We start from the raw sequence: 24,640 nt of genomic DNA on the forward strand, positions 1-24,640 counted from the left end.
TATCGACCGGTTTCAATAAACTATGTGGAAAGCTGAAAATAATGTATACATAACTGATGTTTTGCATCAATTTTAAATACTTGGAACAGGTGGCATAACCAACTAAAACTGAATACATTGGAGGTCATTACAAGTCTGGCCCGCTCTTGACTGCCAGACTCATGGTGGCATTTGGACCGCTGCAGCGATCCAAATGTCACATTATGACCACGGCAGTTGTGCCGCTGTTGGACTGCCAGCACTGCCAGGATTAGTTGTCCCGGCAGTTTGGTGGTCGTGGTGGCCCTAATCTGCCAGGGCAGCTGCCCTGAGGATTACGACTTTGTTCTCCACCAACGATTTCACAGTGGTACTACTGCCTTGAAAAGGCTGGTGGAGAACAGGTGCAGGGGGGCCCAAGGGTGCCCATGCCAAGTGGCCCCTGGCCAGTACCGTTGCAACGTTCACTGTCTGCTTAGCGCACCCTGCATCCTAGAGCAATGCCGCCAGCTCGATTACAAGCCAGAGACAATGCTGTAGGGTGTTTCTTACTGGGTCGGTTTCTGCCTGCCGACCTAGCGGGAAACTCATAATGGGCCCAGCGGGGAGGTAGCCACAATGGTGGCAACCTCCACGCCGGAAGTTTGTATGAGGCCCATAGTGTTAAAGTTATTCGAATTTTGTGTAGCAAATAATTCCCACAATGTGTATTGTAGAAGGAGGTCAGAGGAGATATATGGTGGGATGGTGGAATTCCCATCCACAGTTTTGACCCATACTCCACAAACACCTGTATTAGTCCTGACAGACAAGTTACAGCCCTGGCTTTGGCAAAGCTGGTGTATTGCGGATTATGGTGTATGTTGGAACGGAGGCGTGCGGGGTGCAGAGGTGAGTCCAGCATTTGTGCTAGAGTAGATACATGTTTGAAGAGAGTGGTAGCGTTTTACACCTACCCTTCTTTGAAGAGTTGGTGTGTGATGGAGGTTGATACCCCTTTTAAAGGGATCTTTGGCACTCACTCATGAGATATTTGAGAGCGTTTCTAAGACTGGGAAGCAAATATCTTACATTGGGTTTGCAGTGTCAGTCAGATGTAGCACCCGATATAGTAGGAAACACCTTGTTCTCCCACAGACAGGGACTTTCGGCCACTCACTTCTCAGACCTACACTCAATACACCATTAAATAATCCCTAACGTAGGTGCAGGTGTCAGGGGCCCCTGCGTGTTCTACCCCTCCCTGAGGCTCAGTCACCCCCGTCCGCCTCCGAGAGCGCGCTCCCGGCCGCCGAGCGCGTGCTCGCCTCTCGGAGGAAGAGCTGTGGATGTGCCGCTGCTGCTCCTCTGCTGCAGTCTGCAGCTCTTGTCGCCAGGAAAGGGTCCACCGCATCACCGCCCTCTCTCCACTGCTAACACCGGCTGCCTAGGTACCGGGGCTTCCGCCTGCTCCCTTTGAGCGGCGCCCCCCCCCCGCCCCCCCCCCCCCGCCAAGGGTTCACACCCTCTGCCAGGGCGGCAACAGCAGCCTGGCAGCGGCGCCGCTGTGCTCCCAATCCCTCCACATTGGGTGAGTGGGTTTAACGCTCGTATTTTGCTACAAGCCGCATGTCTTGCGACCCGCTTGCAGTTTTAACTGCCCTCAAGGAGACAGAGAGCACGTTGCCCGTGCTGGATGGTGGTGTCTTGGGTTACATGTTGTTGCTGCTCGCGATTGAAGGGGTTTCTTCTCATCCCGACACACTCGGTTAATGCACGAATGCCTTGATTGGCAGCATTGTATTAGCGTGCCACGGTAGAGCCATAAAAGTACTGGCTTTATGCTGTGGATTTATACCTTGGTGACTGGTTGTGTGGAATCCCAATGTGTGCGTATGCGTCACTCAGCTGTTCGACACCGTCGTCTCAGGCGTAACGTGTGTATTCAATCTGTTTGCATTTTCGTTTCTAGGTGTTTGCCTGAGTGCCAGCAGCCATGAGGGCGAAATCGCATCTGTACCACGTCCAGGTCTGCGTGCTCCTCTGCATGGCATGGGAGTCAGCAAGGTGAGGCGTCCTCTTTATTGCGGCTTTCTAACATTCTAGCTTCTCCCAGCCCCTTGACCCTGGAATCATGTTCCATATTAGGTCCGATAGTAGATGCTTCTAGCAGCTGTTGATGGGCGGCTTTGCGCTGCAGTTGTTTCCGCCACGACAATCACCACATTTGAGTTGAGTAAGGGCAGCGCGAGCCCGTCAGCTCCTCTTACCACGTAGGAGCGCCTGCGATAAGCACATGTGCTGTATGGGTGCTATAAACGATTAACCCATCATGTAATCACATGCCACCCACACTCAATACCACGTGAGGGTTGCTAGAGAGACACTCGTCTGCTTCTTGAGCCCGCAGGCGGTGTTAAGGTGGTATTGGCATTCTTAGAGTGTGGCTCCTGTCTACGGCGTGTTCGCGCGCTCCGAGAGACCTGTAGCCACGAAGGACTGCGAAACCTCTAGGTGGGGATCGCATATAGCTCCACCACTCAGAGCAGAGACAATATGTTTGTTGTATCAGCAGCCGACGTGCGCGCTATTGTCAAGATTCCAAACATGCAGCATGAACACGGCTTAACAAGAGATGAACATGTTGCTTGGAGCCCATTGTTCAACATCGCCGTAAAAGGTGCACCCGGGGAATGGGTGCCCGCAAGGGTGGTTTACCCACTGCACGTCAAACGCTATAAGTGCTGCTTCGTTTTCCACTGTAATGTGAAGGTAAAGAGCACATTACAATGGGGAGTTCAAGTAGAGACGCTGTCAAAAACCGACTGTGTAAAGTGTTTGGGCCTGTGAAATTCCCTTATGTGTAATCCCCTTAAATAAATGACATTTCCAAAAAGCTGACTTTTGAAACATATGGACAGTATGTGTACCGTTTAAATCTCCAGGCTATCGCTTGATGGGTTTGGGCTTCCTGCTTCAATAGTTTCTGGCTGTGTTTTATTAATATGTATTTCATGTTTGAGGGGCATTCTCTTGTCAACTGGTGTCTTGAAGACTCACGGGTAGTTGAAAATCTATTCGTCACATATTAACATAGTGAGAATGCCACAAGAGGCCGAGGAAAGAGCAAGCAGCGAGAACAGCATTGGGGCGGGAACAGTAGAAACAAAACGTGTCAGGGTGTCTGACAGGGACAGTTTGGAAAGTTTCAAACCCGTCTGTTTTTAATCCTTTGATCTGCACTGCTCGTACACCATTCTTCCCAAGGAATATCCTTACTGGGCTCTGAAGTAATGGGGGAAAACAAATGTTGAGGGAATTGAAGAGCATTTATCACATTGCACCAGCCAAATGAAAATTCCTCTATGGGTATGAAAAGTACCATTACTAGGTAGTCATTACTTGCGCTGCATGCCCCCAAGGCACTCGGCAAAGGACGTGTCAGTAGGAACGGTGTACTCTTCATGAAAGGCATAGTCATGACCGTTCACAATTCAAGCTGTGGTGACCTGATAGTGTTTTGAAATCTTTTGTCATTAACTGTTGTGAAGTACTCACTGTCCGCTCTGAGGTAAATACTTGTCAAGCGGCTCCCAAGGATATCTCGTAATATCCATGTGTGACATGGAAATGATTTTTTTATACCATTTGTAACTCTGGAGAACCACTCTCACACGCACTTGCACTTACTCTGTGTTGTCCACTTTCTCCGAGGTTGGTGCTGGCAGAAACCGTAGACGACAATAAAAACATCACCATCTTCACGAGGATTCTCGACAGACTGCTGGATGGCTATGATAACCGCCTTAGGCCTGGATTAGGAGGTAACGCTCCAGTTTTATATACTCTCCTCATAACTGCCTCCCTGAGGAAGGTGTGACGGCTTTGAAAGGGATTTGGGATAGTTACATATTTTGCCATGCAAAATGCTATGGAATCGTGTTTCAATCACTTGTATAAAGTGACGTGACGTGGGGCCGATGGCAATGTGTGCTTTAAAAAATGAGTGTTCAGTGCCTTCTTTGCAAGGCATGTGGATTTCCAAATATATCGCGTTTGACTTTCGTATGTAAAAAATAATCTAATTTAGGAAAGTCACCCCTAGGACCTGAGGATTAAGATTGTGTTTACATTAAACACCTTTTATCACTGTAATAAGAAAACAGGATTCGGGGCGTGGTAATGTGTGACAAGAACATTTGTTCACACTTGCTGTGTGGCATTTTGTTATGCCGGTGATATGTTCTAGAATATCTTTTGTACTGCTCTCTTATTTTTGTGCTGTATCATTGTAATGTGATTTTGTCTTATTGTAGTGCAGATTCGTGTTTTGTTCTGTTTTTACTGTTTTGTTGTGATGCCCCACGTTATGTTTTGATTGTGGGGTTATATTTCTGTGTTTGTTATTGTGTTATGTTTAGTTTGCTTTAGAAACGGCAACAGACGCTGCTATATTTCTTGCAAGAAGCAACACATACCTTGAAAGTTCCTGTGACAAGCAACCATTTCTATAGATTTTTATTTGGTTTGTCACAGTACTTTACTATAGCTGACCATATCCGGTGTGTGCTCTGCAACATCTAGTACCACGTTCGCACGACAGCCTGCTAGGTCCGCTCCATGCATGCACTCCCAGAAAACAACGTGTGCACCTCCTATCTCCTAAGCATACTTGCTAGTGTGTGGGAAGCTCCTGTTAAGTGCGCGCGCAAAGACTGACTGCCTAATAATGTTCATTCGGGCCGTGGAGACCAGAGCATTAGGTAATTGCGTAGAATCCTGCAGTAACACTTAGCATGGAGAATGGCAAGGAAGCTGAGTACAGACATTGAGAGATAGACTGGGTTGCATTCCTCTTGAAAATACCAGTGATGGAAAGACAGGAATAATCAATAATCTTGCAGAGCTTTTCTGTGCACGTGACTTGCCACTGTTAACTGTGAGAATCTATGTGTATGCCGGACACAATATTTCCATTAGTATATTTTGTTGGGAGTATCGGCGAGCCAGCTATCAGCACACCATTCAAATAACTACAGTTGTCTTTTCAATATTTTGCACAAGGTTTTTTTCTGAACTCCGGTCGAGAATGGTGCTTTACTGCCAAAAATAAGATTTTTTTTTTAGTTGCGGAAGCTTTCCCTTTTCCTATTTTTCTTTCGCGTTCCTCGTATGCCAATCGTGACTGTTGGAGTTAAGCCACGTAAGCTTTGCTTCACTTCCAATTCCAGTAGACATGGAATAGATGCCAATTATTGGCTCATTCTCGCGAGCATTGAAACAAAACTTGTACGTTTGTAAAGTAACGTATTTTCATGTGTCAATACAGCGTCTCCTGCTTACAATTTATTTTGCACAGTTATTTAATTTGTGTATGAAAATATGCTCCAAAATTACTGAGGCACATTCAGCATTGGTGAGCTAACCACTTATTTTTTTCAGGCAACCTCAGTATTACAAACCTATATTCTTTAACATATTTTTTTCACATTTCACCAGGGTGCGCAGGAACACCCTTTCCTGTAAAATTGTTTAATTCGTAGAATCTTGTTTTTTTTCTCTGTTTTTCAAACTGTGGTGCTCTGTTAGAAAAACAAGCATAGTAGTCTTTTGGGAAATTAACAAGGTTTAGACTGGAGTTTATGGATAAAGGGGAAGGTGGTTTCTTTGATTAGAGTCTCCAGGTCCCATAGTTTCCTTGATATTTTTTTGTGATGCTTCTGAGAAATAGAGAAGAAGTCATCGAGCTTCTTGTGGCATCAAATGTTGATTCCTTCCTAAAGTTCCCGTTGGCCTTTGCAAAATCAACATTAGTACACTAATCTTCATACAATAATTTTATTTCTATTACAACTTTTTCTCTTCAAAACCCTTGCCATCGAGAAACTGTGGCAACATTTTAGTGTTATGTAATGCTAGTCACCTACGTTAGGGATTATTTAATGGTGTAATGTTAAAGTGGAATAAGTGGATTTATATGTTTTAAAATTTGGTGGCAATTGCAATTATATGCATGAACTAATAATAGGCATACTTCAACTGACTTGTTTTCTAATCTAATTGTTTGGGAATCTTTTACAGTTAATCCAGATAAACCCCAAGGAGATGTAAGGTGTACCTATAAGTAAAACAACACCCCCAGAACACACATATTGGATAATTTTTCTGTTACATTATGACGTTAATAGGCTTTATTAAGCACAACAAATCACTCCCAAAGGAGTATCTGCGCGCTATAACTTTAAAACAGAGGATCCCCATAAATGAAGGGGATAGTCCAAAAAAGTCAAAACAACTAGGTCTTGATCAAATTTCTAAACAGGAAAATTTTGACATAGCCGAATATGTGAAGCCAGCTTTTTTGAATCATGGGGTCCCAAGTATGAGAAAGATGTCGGACAGTATAGATGCGCTGAGGTATAGCTAATGCTGTACCTTCCAAACTAAGTTTTGTGGTGGGCTGATATAATTTATTTCTTGCTCTCAAGTATGTGCCCCTCCTCACCCCAAGTACAAAGCTTGGAGGACATGTGTCAAAAGTTTAAATATGCATCACTTCCTGATAGGAAGCCAGTGCAAACAATTAAAGATTGGATTTGCCATGGTCCTTGCGGGCAGACAACATACCAGTCTAGCAGCTGCATTTTGCACTATCAGTAAGATGTTCCCAAAATCAAGGTGACTTGTTATGGAGCCTGGATAATTATCTTCTTACAAAGCAAAGGAATCCAGGTAATAATCTGTCTGAGTATGGCAAAACTCCCACAGAGACCCGCTAAAGCCAACACATGATTTGCCGTGATCAACTTGTCATCCAACAGAATGCCAAGATTTTTTGCCACCTTTTTCGGGTGAAGGTGACTGCCCAAATTAGCAGACGACCATTCCTTAATCCAGAGCATAGGGGCCTTACTGAAAAGGACAATATCAGTCTTAAATCTTAAGATGGAGTCAATTCTGTGTCATCTAATTTGCTACATCACGCAGTTCTAATTGCATCATTATGACATATAGATGCCACTAATTTGGTATTGTTAGCATATGACAGTATCTCTACACCATATTCTCTAACAATCTTAACAGGGGGGGCCATGAGAAGTTAAACTGAGTGGGGCGTACGGCTGAACCAGGTGAAACCCCACATGTATTATTCACTGCCTTAGAGTGGAGTGGTAGAAGAGCAACCACTTGGGTTTTATCTGTCAGGAAAACCTTTAGCAAGGCTACGGCCTGGGAATGGATAACAATGTAATGCAGCCATTTTATTAGAATGGAATGCAATACTGTATAAAAGTCTGCAGATAGGTCTAAAATGATTAGTACCAATAGGTTCCCCATGTCCAAGCTAGTTCTAATAGCATCAGTGACTGCCAATAAGGTGAATTCTGTGATGTGTACGGATGTATCCAGTAAGTTGTTTTCCTCTAAGTACCGTGAAAGATGACTATTAATCATGTTTTCTAGTACTTTGATAGGGCGTGGTAGCAGCAAAACTGGCCAACAGTTCAACATGTGAGTGGTGTCCACTGTGGGTTTCTTCAGTATTAGGAGGATATTGGCATTTTTCCACCTCCTTGCTACCTTAGCTGAATTAAGTAAGATGTTAGAGAGCTGCATAGGGCAGAGTACCAGCAATGAGGGCAGGGTATACAAGCATACAGGCGCGACAGGGATCACCGGAAGATCCAGATTTTACTGTGAAAATCAAAGTAGAGACCGCTTGTTCGGAAATCTTCACAAATCTTCACAAATCATCTAGTCTACAAGATGCCTCTGACACTGTATGGCTGCTGTGTGGTCCTAGACAGGTAGAATTTGACTACTTACCAAAACCCTTAAACAATAATTTTCTGCTCTTATTGTGAAAGAATGGGGATAGAGACTCAAATAGCTCATGAAAGGCAGGGAGCAAGTTTGTAAGAGCCTCTGGCTACATAAATACTTTCAATTTCAGGTGCCATAATTCTGGATCCTCTCCATAATGAAGCCTCAGCTAGCTACCTTTAGTGTTTTTTGGTAGTTGTTTAAGACATTTTTATTCAGGGTCCTGTCATGTAGGGTTTTGGATCTGTGCCATTTTTTTCTAGTTTTTTGCAAGCCTGTTTTAATTCTCTCTGGCTGTCATTGTACCATTTTGCCCGGAAATGATGTTAACTCTTCTTCATTAGTTTAAGGGACACTAGTTTAACAGTTGCCTCTGTTAGGGCCCCCTGATAGCTGTTAACTGCAGTTTATATGTCAGTGACGTCAGTCAGATCTGGAAATTACAAGCAATTCTCTAGTCTATCTTTAGTTATCCAGTTCCAGTGCTGTGTCATGTAATGATCCTCACTATTTTTATTGCTTGGACTACTACTAATCCTCAACTTAAAATGGATAAGGAAATGATCCTTGAATGAGACAGGGGTAGATCTATCTACCCTAATTCCATTATGATTGCTGCGAATGAAGTCAAATGCATGACCGTCATCATGTGTGGGGCTGCATTCAAGCTGTAGTAATTCCTCCATCCCTATGTCCTCCATCAGTTTCTTATCATCATCGTCTTCTAGAGTTTCTCCATGATAGGCAAAATCCTCTAACAATATCAATTTCTCAGCCCTAATAATAAGGGAAATAAGCAGGTCAAGCAATATAAAGGTAAACCTGTTTATTGGCCCTGGAGGATGGTAAATCAAATCTCATTTGCATACTTTCATGGAGAGGAGCTCTAATTTAAAGACCATTATCCTGAACTGACTCAATGAATGGGAATCAATCATTAATACACTGAGTAGGTCTTGAAATATTATTGCCACTCCACCTCCTGTATTGCCTCCCCTATCAAGTTTGATCCTTTTATAAACAGCTGGGATTGTAATGGTTGTCAAAGAAGTTTGTAGAGTGGAGACATGTTTCCATAATGAAACAGATATCAAGACTCAAGATGCTTTGAGGCCCCATATCTCAAACACATGTTTGGGCAGAGATCTCAAATTGAGCTATAGGTCAAATATAGTTCTCTCAGAAGATGAGAAGTTGTTAATGCTCTTTTCCCACCTATTAATGGAAAGTCTGATTTTAATACCGTACGTTTAAATATATCATTCCCCGTTAAGGTGGAAATATTCATGCCTGAAAAATGTCATGTATCACATGAAAAGGGCCTTTGGAGGAATCTGGCCAATGCCTATGGAATTGATTCAACCTATTATGTAGTGGGTAATTAACTTTACCCACCACATGAAGTTGTTGACTAGGGTAGGTCAGTCTTACCTCCTGAGCTAACATGGCACAAGCAAGGGTCCTGGTGTCTGGTGACGGTCAACGTGGATGGGCGCAAACAGACTTGCCATGGTGCACCTACTGCATGTCTATGCTGTTGCAGTTAGCAAATGAGTATGGCTGCAGGGTATTTATTCTGGACAGTGTATTAACAATAAGAGTGAAAATTGCTAGTAAACTTTGTTGCATTATTTACACTATCCTGACCTCTGACTAGTGATGATGGATGATCAAGACAATAACAGTTTTATAAAAAGGAGGTTATCAGACGACAAGTCAGTTCAAATATACTCATATTATGAATGGCTGAGTATCCCTTCAACTGGATGGCGCCTACTGTTTACCATCCATTTCATCATGGGCATCAATGGTAGAGAACAGTCGTGTTTTTTATATTATACAAAATAATGTCCTTAGGTGTTTATCTTTCCTGCGGGGTGCACAGAAATGTCAACTCTTTCCATTCCTCCTCTTTCTGTGTTGTAATGGGCTAAGTGATAGAATTGTTCGCCTTGGCAGTGCATTGTTTCAGATTTTGATAACAGCTGTTTCAGTATCATTTTCGGCCCTGCAAATGTTAGCAGTGACAACTTTAATTATCGGTTTATTGTGGCAGGGTGTAACTTGCCATTTTCAGTGTTTCTTGAGGAAATTAATTGTGCATAAAACCATGATGTTACGAATTATGGTCCGAATGATGTTACTGGGATATGCGATATTATGTTTATTTAAGGTTTCCTTGGTAGGGATTGAAGGGATTACGAACAGCTGTCTGGTTCTATCCGACGTCTGCCAAATGTTTTGTGACTTTTTTGACATAATGACATTTTAGAATTCTGAGGATGTGCCTTCTTTAAGTTTTAAGTTAGTTGACGATGAACCACGAAGTTAGTGGATCTCTGCTATAAAACGACCTAGTGATTTACATAAAATGAAAATTTTTTCCTCTACTCCACTCCAGACTGCGGACCACTGAATAGCGTTATGCCACATTCCATTTTTTGACGTCAATAAATATGTTCTTGTAAAAATGCATGTATTTTGTTTTGTATATTGCCTCATACCATATCTCTGTCATTTAAAACACCGTAAATAACATTTGGTACCATCAACCAATTTATTGGGACTCAATTTACTGATGTTGAAAATATGTGAGCCTTAATATTCCTTAGTGAGATTCAGACTCTTGGCTCTCTCATAAATATGGGTGTCAGTAGTTACCATCAACTTACGGTGTCACATGGCTTACTTAAGCATGTAAACTAAGTGTTAGAAATGGGGCCTTTGATTGGCAGTCAGGTTACCCCCTGTCCAAGCAAGGACCCAAGGGTAAAGGAGAATCACCCTTAGTTAACCCCTGCTCACCCCCTTGGTAGCTTGGCACAAGCAGGCAGGCTTAACTTCAGAGTCTAGGTGTAAAGTATTTGCTCCAACACACACAGTAACTGAGAGAAAACACTACAAAATGACACAACACAGGTTTAGTAAAATAGGTAATATTTATCTAAACAAAACGAACAAAACAACAAAAATCCACCATACACAAGTCAAGTTGTGAATTAAAAAGCAAGAAAGAGTCTTAAATCCCTAAGAAATACAGTAAAAACACTGTTAGCATTGAAAAGTACCTGGGTAGCATCAAAATAACGCGTACAGGCAAGTGTGTTTTGGAAAGGGCTAGCGATGTGTTGATTTCTCACCCGCAAGTGAGTCCGTGTGTCGTTTCTCCTCCTCCAGTCACGTCGGCATGAGTTGTTTTTCCTCTCTGCAGGAGAGAGATGCGTCTTTTTCCCCGCCCAGCGATGTTCCGTTGAAAATACGGCCGCACTGTATCAGGAAAACCGCGCTGTGTAGGTTGCAATGTTATTAGCCTCTGTCAGCGGGTGTTGCACGTCGTTTCTCCAGCTGCACGTGTCGATCTTCCAGCTGCGATGCAGGTGGAGCGCCAATTTCAGACGCGAAGCTGGCGGCGAGTCGTTTCTCAACTGCGTCTCAGAAGGTGAGTCGAAGTTTTCCCCGCACGGCTGTCTGTGCATGGATTTTCAGTCTTGGTCTGCCAGCTTCACCTTCCAAGTTCCCAGGAACTGGATAGGGCACCACTTGGCAGGGTAGGAGCAGAGAGTCCAGGTGCTGGCAGGGGAAGTCTTTGATGGCTGTGAGACTTCAACAACAGGAGGCAAGCTCAGGACAAGCCCTTGGAGATTTCTTCACAAGCAGGAATGCAAAACAAAGTCCAGTCTTTGTCCCCTTGCACAGGCAGAAGCAGCAACTGCAGGATAGTTCCACAAAGCACAGCCACAGGTAGGGCAGTACTTTTCCTCAGCTCTTCTCTAGGCAAAGGTTCCTCTTGATGTCCAGAAGTGATCTAACTTTTCAGGGGTCTGGGTGTCCTTCTTATACCCAGTTCTGCCTTTGAAGTAGGCCTACTTCAAAGGAAAGTATCTTTTGTTTGTGAAATCCTGCATTGCCCAGGCCAGGCCCCAGACATACACCAGGGGGTTGGAGACTGCATTGTGTGAGGGCAGGCTCAGCCCTTTCAGGTATAAGTGACCACTCCTCCCCTCCCTCCTAACACAGATGGTTCATCAGGATATACAGGCTACACCCCAGCTCCTTTTGTGTCACTGTCTAGAGAGAGGTGCAAACAGCCCAACTGTCAAACTAACCCACACAGGGAATCCACAAACAGGCAGAGTCACAGAATGGTTTAAGCAAGAAAATGCCTACTTTTTAAAAGTGGCATTTTCAAACACACAATCTCGAAACCAACTTTACTAAAAGATGTATTTTTAAATTGTGAGTTCAGAGACCCCAAACTCCACATATCTATCTGCTCCCAAAGGGAATCTACACCTTAATCATATTTAAAGGTACCCCCCCATGTTAACTTATGAGAGAGATAGGCCTTGCAACAGTCAAAAAACGAATTTGGCAGTATTTCACTGTCAGGACATATAAAACACATTAGTCTATGTCTTACCTTAAACATAAACTGCACCTTGCCCATGGGGCTACCTAGGGCCTACCTTAGGGGTGTCTTACATGTAAGAAAAGGGATTCCCAATTCTTGGCACTCAGGGAATGTGGTTAGTTTTCCCAAACAGAATAAGGACAGGGAAGATCCTAATGCTTATCATCCAATCTCTTTGCTAAATACAGATTATAAAATTATCACAAAGCATTTGGCTAATAGGCTCAATGGGGTTGTCAATAAACTGGTGCATCCCGATCAAAATGGGTTCATAGCTGGTCGGCAACTTGCAACTAATACGCATTTTTTGGCTGAGGCTCTTGACTATTTCGCCTCTAATGAGATTTCTGCCATCGTTCTTTTATTAGATGCGGAAAAAGTATTTGATTTGGTTGTATGGGATACACTCTTCGCAGTACTGGCTAGCTATAAGGTGCCCTCTCAGGTCTCTGCACTAATTCAAAGGTTGTATTCAAACTTTGAAGCTAATATTATTATTAATTCCGTGTGTGTTGGTCAACTTCAAGTACAACGAGGGACTCAGTAGGGTTGCCCTTTATCTCCTATACTTTTTGCTCTTTTCATTGAGCCTTTAGCCCCTTAGCTGCTGGGCCTTTTCCCCCCCAGTGCTGAGCCCTTTTTTGGCTATTTGGGGTAGTTCGCGCTTAGGGCTTCATAACGTTTTGTCCACATAAGCTAACCACGCCAAATTTGCGTCCTTTTTTTCCAACATCCTAGGGATTCTAATGGTTCCCAGAGTTTGTGGTTTCCCCTGGAGGAGACCAAGAAAATAGCCAAAATACAGTGAAAATTTTGTTTTTTCCAAAAAAATGGGAAAAAAGGGCTGCCGAAGAAGGCTTGTGTTTTTTTCCCTGAAAATGCCATCAACAAAGGGTTTCTGGTGCTGAAATCACTATCTTCCCACCTTTCAGGAACGGGCAGACTTGAATCAGAAAACCACATTTTTCAACACAAATTTGGCATTTTACTGGGACATACCCCATTTTTACTATATTTGGTGCTTTCAGCCTCCTTCCAGTTAGTGACAGGAATGGGTGTGAAACCAATGCTGGATCCCAGAATGCTAAACATTTCTGAAAACTAGACAAAATTCTGAATTCAGCAAGGGGTCATTTGTGTAGATCCCACAAGGTTTTCCTACAGAAAATAACAGCTGAAATAAACAAATATTGAAATTGAGCTGAAAACAACAGCCATTTTTCTTTATGTTTTACTCTGTAGCTTTTTCCTGCGATGTCAGATTTCTGAAAGCAATATACCGTTTTGTCTGCTGGACTCTTCTGGTTGCGGGGATATAAAGGGCTTGTAGGTTCATCAAGAACCCTAGGTACCCAGAGCCAATAAATGAGCTGCACCCTGCAGTTGGTTTTTATTCTATCCTGGGTATACAGCAATTCATTTGCTGAAATATGAAGAGTGAAAAAGAGGTATCAAGAAAACCTTTGCATTTCCAAAATGGGATCAAGATAAGGTTTTGAGGAGCAGTGGTTATTTGCACATCACTGAATTCCGAGGTGCCCATACTAGCATGTGAATTGCAGGGCATTTCTCAAATAGACGTCTTTTTGACACACTCTCTTATATTTGGAAGGAAAAAATGTAGAGAAAGATAAGGGGCAATAACACTTGTTTTGCTATTCTATGTTCCCCCAAGTCTCCCAATAAAAATGATACCTCACTTGTGTGGGTAGGCCTAGCGCCTGCGACAGGAAACGCCCCAAAGCGCAACGTGGACACATCCAAATTTTTGGAAGAAAACAGAGGTGTTTTTTGCGAAGTGCCTACCTGTAGATTTTGGCCTCTAGCTCAGCCGGCACCTAGGGAAACCTACCAAACCTGTGCATTTCTGAAAACTAGAGACCTAGGGGAATCCAAGGAGGGGTGACTTGCGGGGCTCGGACCAGGTTCTGTTACCCAGAATCCTTTGCAAACCTCAAAAAGTGGCTAAAAAACAAGTTTTCCTCTCATTTCGGTGACAGAAAGTTCTGGAATCTGAGAGGAGCCACAAATTTCCTTCCACCCAGCATTCCCCCAAGTCTCCCAATAAAAATGATACCTCAATTGTGTGGGTAGGCCTAGCGCCTGCGACAGGAAATGCCCCAAAGCGCAACGTGGACACATCCAAATTTTTGGAAGAAAACAGAGGTGTTTTTTGCGAAGTGCCTACCTGTAGATTTTGGCCTCTAGCTCAGCCGGCACCTAGGGAAACCTACCAAACCTGTGCATTTCTGAAAACTAGAGACCTAGGGGAATCCAAGGAGGGGTGACTTGCGGGGCTCGGACCAGGTTCTGTTACCCAGAATCCTTTGCAAACCTCAAAAAGTGGCTAAAAAAACACATGTTCCTCACATTTCTGTGGCAGAAAGTTCTGGAATCTGAGAGGAGCCACAAATTTCCTTCCACCCAGCGTTCCCCCTCGTCTCCTGATAAAAATGATACCTCACTTGTGTGGGTAGGCCTAGCGCCCGCGACAGGAAATGCCCCAAAACACAACGTGGACACATCACATTTTTTCATAGAAAACAGTGCCTACCTGTGGATTTTGGCCTCTAGCTCAGCCGGCACCTGGGGAAACCTAGCAAACCAGCACATTTCTGAAAACTAGAAACCCAGGGGAATCCAAGATGAGGTGACTTGTGGGGCTCGGACCAGGTTCTGTTACCCAGAATCCTTTGCAAACCTCAAAATGTGGCTAAAATAACACGTTTTCCTCACATTTCGGTGACAGAAAGTTCTGGAATCTGAGAGGAGCCACAAATTTCCTTCCACCCAGCGTTCCCCCAAGTCTCCAGATAAATATGATACCTCACTTGTGTGGTTAGGCCTGGTGCCTGCGACAGGAATAGATCACACAACGGTCAATGTTAGTCCTTACTTGAGGCAGCTGTTGACCCTGGGGTGATCCATTCCTGACACAGGCACTAGGTGTAGGCACTCAAGTGGGGTAGTGTTTTAATCAGGACAGGTGAGGAGTCACTGGGTGGTAGGAATGTTGTGGATCCCAGCATATTCCTGTAGTTTGTGTGACAGAAATGCGAGAAAAATTGAGTTTTTTTCAACATTTCAGCTTTGCAGGGTATTCTGGGTAAGAAAACTTTGGGGAATCCACACAAGTCACACCTCTGTGGACTCCCCTGAATGTCTAGTTTCCAGAAATGTTTGGGTTTAGTGTGTTTCTCTATATGGCCGCCGAATCCAGGACCAAAAACACAGGTGCCTGCCTTACAAAACCAGTTTGTTTTGCCATAGACAATTTTGATGTCTCCACAATATGATTTGGGTGGTGGAATTTGGGGCTGAACTAAATTGGGGAGCTCCCAAGAGAGCACTCTCTCTCTGCTTGCCGCCGCATTCACCTGCTCTCTGGGTTGGCCTAACCCACTATTACCCAGTTGCACGAACAGCTTGCGAAGGGACAGCAGGACTGTCCTCATCACCTCCCTCATAATGTACTGGAAGAGGAGTTATCGAATGGGACTCCTCTGACTGAAAAATCACTCCCAGAGTCTGCGCCATTGTCCTATCCCTCAGATGCTGTCTCAGTATCTGATGTCTCAGTCTCTGATCCTATGTCAGAGCGGTCCTCTATAACCCGAGTGCAGGCAGCAGTCATCCATCAAGATGCCATCTCTGCTATTGGCTAAACTGTTGCTCTAAAACACTAGCCTACGTAGACAGTCACAAAATCGATGGTGTGTGTGAGATACGTGCAACAGTAGAGGCCACCTCACCTGCGCTTCTTCCCTCAATCAGCACGTACTTTCAAGACACTCAAAAAACACCTTGTCACATACCATTCATCACAGTCTTTAGCACCTTCTGCGCCCAGTCCAACAATCATTATTGGTGCTCCCACTCCCTCCTCCTCGGATTCCCTCATTACCACCCAGCAAAAGTGCCCTTCATCTCTCCATAGACTTTACTAATGTACTCAGCTATTTACATAAAATACAGATTTGCTCTTTGCAGTAGGCATATAAACCATCTGCGCTTCTTTATGGCACTAAAACTGCCACTAGACAAGTCGGAGCCTTTTCCCCCCAGGGAAACCACACACATATTGACAAAAGTGATATATATATATATATGACAGCCAACCACCTGAAACTCAACTCAAGCAAAACCGAAATAATCCTCTTTGGCCCACACAAAAACACCTGGGACCCCTCATGGTGGCCCACCACGCTAGGCCCTGCACCCACCCCCGCCAACCACGGACGCAACCTCAGCATCATCCTAGACTCCTCCCTCTCGATGACCCGACAAATCAACGCTCTTACCTCCTCATGCTTCAACACACTCCGTATACTGAAAAACATTCAAATGGATCCCCACAGAGACCAGAAAAACTGTCACTCACGCACTCATCAGCAGCAGGCTTGATTACGGAAACGCCCTCTACGCCGGCACCACTCTAAAACTCAAGCGCAAACTACACGCATCCAGAACTCACCAGCACGACTCATCCTCAACCTCCGCCGACACGAACACATCTCTCCACACCTCAAATCCCTCCACTGGCTCCCCATTGACAAAAGGATCACCTTCAAGATCCTCATCCTCTCACACAAATCACTCCACAACACAGGCCCTGCCTACCTCAACGAGAGTCACCTTCCACACCCCCACACGAAACGTCCGCTCAGCTGACCTCTCTCTCGCCTCTGTCCCCCGCATCAAACACACCACCACTGGGGGCAGATCCTTCTCCTACCTTGCACCCAAAACCTGGAACGCACTCACAACCCACCTTCGCAAGACCCAAAACCTACTTCTTTTCAGGAAGGGCCTCAAAACCTGGCTTTTCGAACAGTGAACCTCCCAGCCCCTTTCCCTCCCCCCGTCATCCCCCCCCCCAGCGCCTTGAGACCCTCACGGGTGAGTAGCGTGCTTTATAAATCTCTTTGATTGATATAGATCTACCTCTATATATATATATCTATCTACATAGATATATCTATAGATATATCCATGTACCTAGATATATCTATCTACATAGATATATATAGATCTATATCTACATCTATTTTTTTTAGTTGTTGTATGGTTTCCTTGGGGGCCAAAATGGCCCCCAGGGAAACCCTACAACATCTAAAAAAAAATATTGCCCCCACAGGGGGTCACCCTGCCCACGGGCGACCCCCTGTCATTTTATTTTATTTGTATTTTTTTTTTTTAATTTTTTTTTTAAAATCCCCTGGGGGGGCGCGATCACGCCCCTCCCCCCCCCCCCCCCCCCCCCCCCAGGGGGCACCTACCTTTTTTTTTTTGGAAAAATTATGCCAGGGGGGCGGCCCGTTTTCCGGGGGGGCCTCCCCCCCAAAGTGAAATCCCTGGTGTCTAGTGGTGTTTCCTGGCCCCCGATCGCAGCTGTGCTGCGATCGGGGCCAGGAAACACTTTCAGAAGGCCTCGTAAGAAAGGGGAGGCTCTCCCCTTTCTTACGAGGCCTTCTGAAACTGTTCATGAGAACAGGAACTATTTTAAGTAAGTGTGTTGATGCTTTTGTAGACTATATCAAGTGTCTAAATGTGGAGACTAATTACTCTAAAACATTTGTTATGATCTGTAGCCCTACTAATGTGAAGAGTCGCTGTATGAGCTTCAATGATAGATCATTTGAGAGAGTGAACAAGTTCCCTTACTCCGAGTAATGTTTATTCAGGCTTGTACTTGAACGCTCTGTATTACGAACAGGAAAATACATTTTGTGCAAACTCTTGTTGCTATTTTTGCTCTTAATTCTACTATATGTTGAAAAGCCCATTTGTCCCTTCTTGGAAATCTATAAGAGAAAATGTATCCTCATCTTAACTTATGGTGCAGGTATCTGGGGATATAATGATGCGGGCTGCATCCAAGTAGAAAAGAACAGAGTGTGTCAATCCATTGTGGGAGCCCCATTGAGTAGTTCACATTTTGCTTCTCATCTAGAAATGAGACTGGATTATGCTGAGAAACTGATCAAATCAGCCCCTCTGCAACTGTGGTGCTCGATTTCCAGCAATGAGAAGCCCTGTCTGAAAAAAGATAACAAAAGACTGTTTCTCATGTGACTATGGTGATAGAATACCCTAGATTTACTATATTAAGACCTCTACCAGTGTCTTAGATTGTCCATATATGTTTGAGATCCCTACCAACATTAAAAAGAAGGACAGAGGGTGGCTCAGAGGGTATTTTATGTCTGATAGGAGGGTTGAGAGAGAGGCAAAGGAACTAATGAAATCATCTTTGTGGAAATAGTGTTAAACTCAAACTATGCTGAGGTTGGAACCCTGTCTGGACCTGGTCAGCTACCCCTGGGAACGAACACTGTTGACTAGATTCAGAATGGGTTCCATCAGATGGATACTCAGTCAGGTACAGTACAAGCCAGCTGGCATCTGTGCTTGCCCGTACAATATGATACAGCTACCATCTGTACAATATGAGACAGCTAGCATCTGTTCTTGGTACAATACGAGAAAGCTAGCATCTGTACTTGCCTGTGGGATAAGTTTTCCTCATAGACCTTATTGCATTTTACCTTTTTCTGTAAATTCTATCAGCCCTATGTAAAAAGATTTTTATTGTTTCATGTTAGTAGGCTTAAACGTATGAGGTGTAGTAGACCAGCTTTGATATATTTGCAGTTACTGAGCTGCCCTGAGGTATGTTCGCCTGTAGGTACATTTTTAAAATCTGCAGTACACTCTGGTTAGTCCATGATGTTTTATATGCCTTTTATGTACCGGATATGCTGCATGGGTTAAAAATTATTACCTGATTTTTTTTGTATCAATATTAAAGTTTATTTTTATGGTATTCCATAAATAAGCTATTGCACTCATCTTTTAGTACAACATTTTAATGTTGGCCAGAAGATAATTCATTGATCACATTTGGTGGATTTAAGTTGCTAATTGTCTTTTAATGTAATTGTAATCATTTATGATCAACTTTTAAGTAATCAAATAAAGAATATTACCACGTTGAATTTATTATAAAATAATGATATTGAATGCAACATTCTAAACAACCATATTATTAACTATATTAAAAAACACTTTCATTGATATTGATACCTGTAGCATTAAAGTTGTTGCTATTTTAGACATCACAATATCATTGCAATGATAGTCTTCTATCACAATATGTTTTCTTCAATATATTGGTGGATTAACCTGAGGAGAGTCAAGATCTGAACAACTTCAATTAAATGTTTTCAAAAACAGATAATGGCCACCATAGTAAGTCATACATAAAGTGAGATATGTAAACATTTTTGGTCAGATTAAAAAAAGCCATTACCCATCTGTGCTGCACAGCCTGTGTACTAAAGTGAGATATGTAAACATGTTTGGTCAGGTTAAAAAAAGCCATTACCCATCTGTGCTGCACAGCCTGTGTACTGCAGATAATTAGTTTCCCCTTCAGAATAACAAGGTCCTATGTTCGCAAGAAGTTTCTGCATGTTCTGGGAGGGTACACTAAATTTAAAGCTGCCTGATGTTATTTGTACAGCAAACCACCATTCTCATATGAGGTACTTCATTATTGCATTACTGTTCAGCAAGCATTCTGTCCCTTGTGAGTGTTGGGGCACATTTTGAAGTTCTGGCTTTAGGAAACTCATTCTCCATAATTGCAGCAAGTTCTTTTCTGTCCTCAGAAAAAGGATATAATCCAAATCATATATGTTAACAACAGTGCTTAAGTTGTAAATAAAAATGTGCCGGCGTTCAAAGCTCTCTTCTGAAACATGTGGCTGCTACAATTAAATGTGCCTGAGCCAGAATACTGAGGAAGCGTAATCCTAAAGCTATCCCTGGCCTCTTTAACCCATTTAAAGTCAATCCCTGCCCCTCCAACTCACTATTGCAGCTTTCTGCTTTCTCCCTTTGCAACGCTTTTTCATTTTTCCCTTCCTCAGTCTTTCCCAGATGTGTCTTTTGCTCACAGTAAATGCTTGGAGCAGAAAAATAAGTGCCGTCCCTCAAAAATAAGTGTCGGTGCCCTGCACCGGAAACCAGTGGCTCAAAATAAGCACTGGTTAATAACCATACAGTGCTTGGACCTTCATGTCTGGTACATGGTAGTTATAATATGCATTAGCTTTATCGGGTTCTTAAAAACCCTAGTGTTTCATAGTGCTGGTGGCAAAAATAGCTAGTCAAGCTTCCTACTATGCTAGATCAGGATATTAAAGATTTGTGAAATGGGTATAGTGCGTTTTAACTTGTGCCTCATCCTGACGGGGTCTGGAGAAGCCCAGCCAAAATACACACATATTCTTGGGAATACATTTCTAAATCAGGAATTAGACTCAGGTGGTGAAATAACACAGCAAAAGTATGCACTGAATTATCCCAATGTGTGTGCAACATAATTTTAGAAAATCACCCATGGTGATATTTTCACTTCCAACGCAGAATAGTTTGATATTCAACTAAAGCTTCCCAAAATCTGCTAATTCAGTTTCATTGGTCATATTAAAGTGTAAACTCAACCACAGGCACAATCATGTTTGTATAATTCTAATGCATTTCAAGTGGGTGTGAAAATTATTGTATTTGTTTTATCCATTTGAGAATAATTTGAACCATATTTTGCACCAAAGTAAAAAATCAGTATATGAAATTGACAAATTTAGAATCTAAATCTCAACTTTGTAATTATCAATTTAGTCTACAGTAGAGGTCCCTGAAAGGAAGCGAACACCACTATGAAGGTTTCAATTGTGAAAAGAAGGTGACAGTTTTAGGGTGTGATTCAAGTAACATATAACAAGTAAATGGGCAGATAGGCTGTGTGGGATTTAGTTTCCTAGCTATTTATGCAATTGTTTCTTTATCTTAGCATATGTTTTGAAATTTGAAAAGGATTTTACTAGTCAGTTTTCAATTGGTAAGCGATTCTACATCTTAGATGAATTGACAGAGAAGTTGGAGAGCAGAATAGATTTTTTCTTCAAAGGTTTCAATATATTTTTATGGAATTTGAGAGATTGCGACAAACAGTGCAAGTCATATGTTTTCAATGCAAGCGACACCTCTGCAGTGCCAATCTCTTCCTCAGATCTGTACTTAAGGTAAGCAATCATATTAACAGACGGGGGTACCTGGAGCTGGATGTACCGCCTGCTCCTTTCATTCTCTTCACAGTTTGTGGGTAATCAATGTAACCTGGAACAAAAATAAACTTCACCCTCTTCACAGCCTGGCCATATCTGAAAACCTTATTTTATAACCATTCTCTTTCTATATGACAGCTTCAGTTGTGGAAGGTCATATCTACCTCTGTACCCCTTTGCGGACACTACCTGTCCAACTGTTTGCCCATCCACTAAGCTAAAAGGAATCCAAATCCAAATCTTACCTCTGTTATAATTGAGTTATAAATAGGCCTCATCTGGAATATTCAGTATTTGCAATCTCTTGTAGACCTTCATCACTTTGAATACCTTATTCAGATCTAATTTCAGGTTGTGCCATTGCTTGCTGAACTGTTTTTGTTTGTCATGCATCATTGTAATCAGTTTCTTCAACTCCAAAATATATTAAAGTTTATGTGACCCAATCTCCAAGAGAAGGCTAAGGGAGATAGCAATCGGGCAAATGCAGTCTACTTCACAGTCAGAGGTGTGTGTGACATACTTTTCACTTTCCTGTCATATAATCTGTAAATTGATTTTGTTAGACTATCCAGCAGTGTGAACTCTAAGGATTGATCTAACTATGAGCCTGTAGCTTCCTCCATCCAAATTAACAATGCCTTCAACATTGGGTGAAATGAGAGCACATAGAAAGTTTAAATGTCAAAATTACAATCTCTCCCCAATTCATTCTTAGAGTTTTCCATAGCTCCAAGCCTCATTTGTGTAATACCTTCAGTAAAGAATACTTTCTCTCCATAGCTCCTAGAGGCCCAGCAAAATTGCTTGCTCTAGATATTAAATCCCCCCACTGGTTAGTGCCACAGGTAAGCCCTAGTCTCTTCTGCGCACCATATGAAAACAGAGTTTTAACATTTTTGTGGAACCATTTAAAATCCTGTTCGTGATGGAGAAGATTTGTATCCTCTACCCTTTGGTTAAAAAAAACCTTCAAACACAGTGAGTGCCATCACGTCCCCTTCCACACCTGCGGGTGGAGAAGACAGTGTTTGATCTGCATCTTATGGCGTGCATAAGTATCCTCTGCCATCAAGAAACTTTCTTTCATTCAGGCCCTGATTTCCATCCTCCCTTTAACTGGTGTAAATTCTACAAAGTGGGCAGAAAATGTATAGAAAGGATTTAGCCCATATCATTGACTCATATCACCTCATATTGACATAATACTCATGATGTGGGACATCTATATCTTGGAGTCAAAACTGAACTTACAAACAAACAGGGTCTCCCACAGCAGTTGCCATTGAGTGTGGGCATTCATTTAACAACCCTTTTACATCTCCTTCCGTGTTCAAATCAAATGTATTGTAATTGCAAATCATGATAATGTTATCCCAAATCAGGAATCTCAATCCTTTCTCTCCAGTGGAAGCATGCATCACTTACTCTCTCCTCCATCAAGTCAGAAGAAAAGTCTTGTATTCATCCACGATAATCCTGATTCGCATAGAGTGGAATTGCTTGAAAAATAGAGGGTTTAGGGTACCATTTTAAATGCTGCTTTATAATCAACCATAGGGTATGACCTTTCTAACCAATCTTTGTAGGGCTATAACATTGTTTTAGCATCCTTCTTCCATCTCCTTAATTATAATCACCAAATGTTTATCAAGGGGTATATGCAAAAGGTAAATATACTGTACATTTTATGGACAGCTGAGTAAAATGAAAATTGATCTTCAGCTGGTGTATATGTCATGGACTATCAACCGTCACTAAGTCTTCTAGTGAGCACCTCCTGATGGGTGGGAGCACCTTAGTATCTCCATAACAGTTCAGCACCTTGACCCTGTGCATGTCCGAGGTCATAGTTAAGTTTCCCCCAATTACAAGCAGATTAGATGGCCAAGTCATAATGAAGCTCAATGCACATCATGCAAAAAGAGTTCTTACCTCTGTTTGATAAAGTATACTGATGCTGATGTAAGAGAGGATGCTCAAAACAACACAAGCACCTCCACCCAACAATCCAAGTTATATTTTTTATGGTGAGTGACTTTGAACTTAGGACTATATTATATAGGAGGAGCATCACCCAACCCCCATTTTCTTGCTAGTTAAAGAGAAAAATGAGGTTGAAAAATTCCTTGATTAAGGGATTACCCCATCCAGTGGTCTTTCCTCTGAAGAAAGCTTATTCAATTCCCTGACATCATATATTGTTATGATATTCTAATAAACATTTAGGTAACTATTAGAGGGTATATTAGTTGTCACCTGACTCCTTCATTTTGTCCCCATGTGCCAGCCTTGTGATCAGGATCCAGGAACTGGAAACCTAGCCCCATCTTGTTAAAAAAAAAGAAAAAAACCTCCAGCTTTCCCTTTTACCGACAACCTCTGCCTCCTCGCCAAAATACAAACCCCATAAAGTTCCAGTGCTTTCATTGCTAACTTAGGGCAGAATCTAAATACCAAGTCTAGATCCTAATGTATATCAGCAGACTGAATTTTGCAGATGAAAACCGATACAGGACACCATCCCCCATCATACACCATTGCAGGGATAGTGAAAACAGAAATAAACCCTCCAGTCTTTCTCTAAGCCTTTCCTGATAGCCTCTGTATTTAGTCATAAAATACACTCCACATAGATGGACAATTTCTTCAAAGCAGTTTTATAGGTTTACTTCAAAATCATATGAGGTGTGAGGACCAGCTGCATTGGCAGTTTGTAATTTCTCTGATACATTTCAGGCCCTGGTAGAATTTTCTCCTTTACTGAAGTGATGCAGCAGTGATGACCTCCAAAAGTGTAAAACTAAAGGATACTTTATTAATCAGGCATTTTCATTTCCATAAGGGACACGGTTCCCTTTTAAGGAGAATAACATTGGAAATGGATGACCAATCTATGATGATTTCTTGTGTGTTAAGCAATGCAGTTACCAGTCAGAACATTTTCTTTTTTGAAAAACGTCCAAGGACAGAACCTGGAAAATGTCCAGAGATGCCACATTAAAGTAAATGTTGCCTTGTCGTCATATTATCCATGAACACACACTTTGACCTTGAAGTGGTGGAGGCATTCCAAAAGGTCCAGGGATCTATCTTCTCCATGACCCATAGAGCCACTCACTCTGTGAGCTCTATTCAGCCAAACAGGGGAACCTGCAGACTGGTCAGGGATTACGTTGAAGATGTATTGTGCGTATTTCTTATGTATTTGTCCTCTGCCCGATTCACGTCTCCTCTGATTTAAATATTGTTTCACCTCAAGTGTTTCTCCATGACATTCTGCTTCTCCTGAAGGATAATGATTTATTCGACC

At 42.6% G+C, this 24,640-nt stretch overlaps 1 protein-coding gene across 3 annotated transcripts in view; it reads left to right on the plus strand.

Annotated features, from left to right (window-relative positions):
- The first annotated feature begins 1,259 nt into the window (after window positions 1-1,259).
- The window catches only part of GABRA2 (gamma-aminobutyric acid type A receptor subunit alpha2), a 554,383-nt gene continuing 531,002 nt past the window's right edge, over window positions 1,260-24,640 (plus strand). The window contains exons 1-3 of one of the 3 annotated variants that reach the window (XM_069201731.1): window positions 1,260-1,409; window positions 1,931-2,025; window positions 3,673-3,782. In XM_069201731.1, the coding sequence (XP_069057832.1) occupies window positions 1,955-2,025; window positions 3,673-3,782 (181 nt within the window). In that variant the 5' untranslated portion in view covers window positions 1,260-1,409; window positions 1,931-1,954. The other 2 variants (XM_069201726.1, XM_069201732.1) reach the window with 2 other exon arrangements.

This window comes from Pleurodeles waltl, chromosome 1_2 (assembly GCF_031143425.1).
Source record: "Pleurodeles waltl isolate 20211129_DDA chromosome 1_2, aPleWal1.hap1.20221129, whole genome shotgun sequence".
In the NCBI taxonomy this organism is placed as follows: Eukaryota; Metazoa; Chordata; class Amphibia; order Caudata; family Salamandridae; genus Pleurodeles; species Pleurodeles waltl.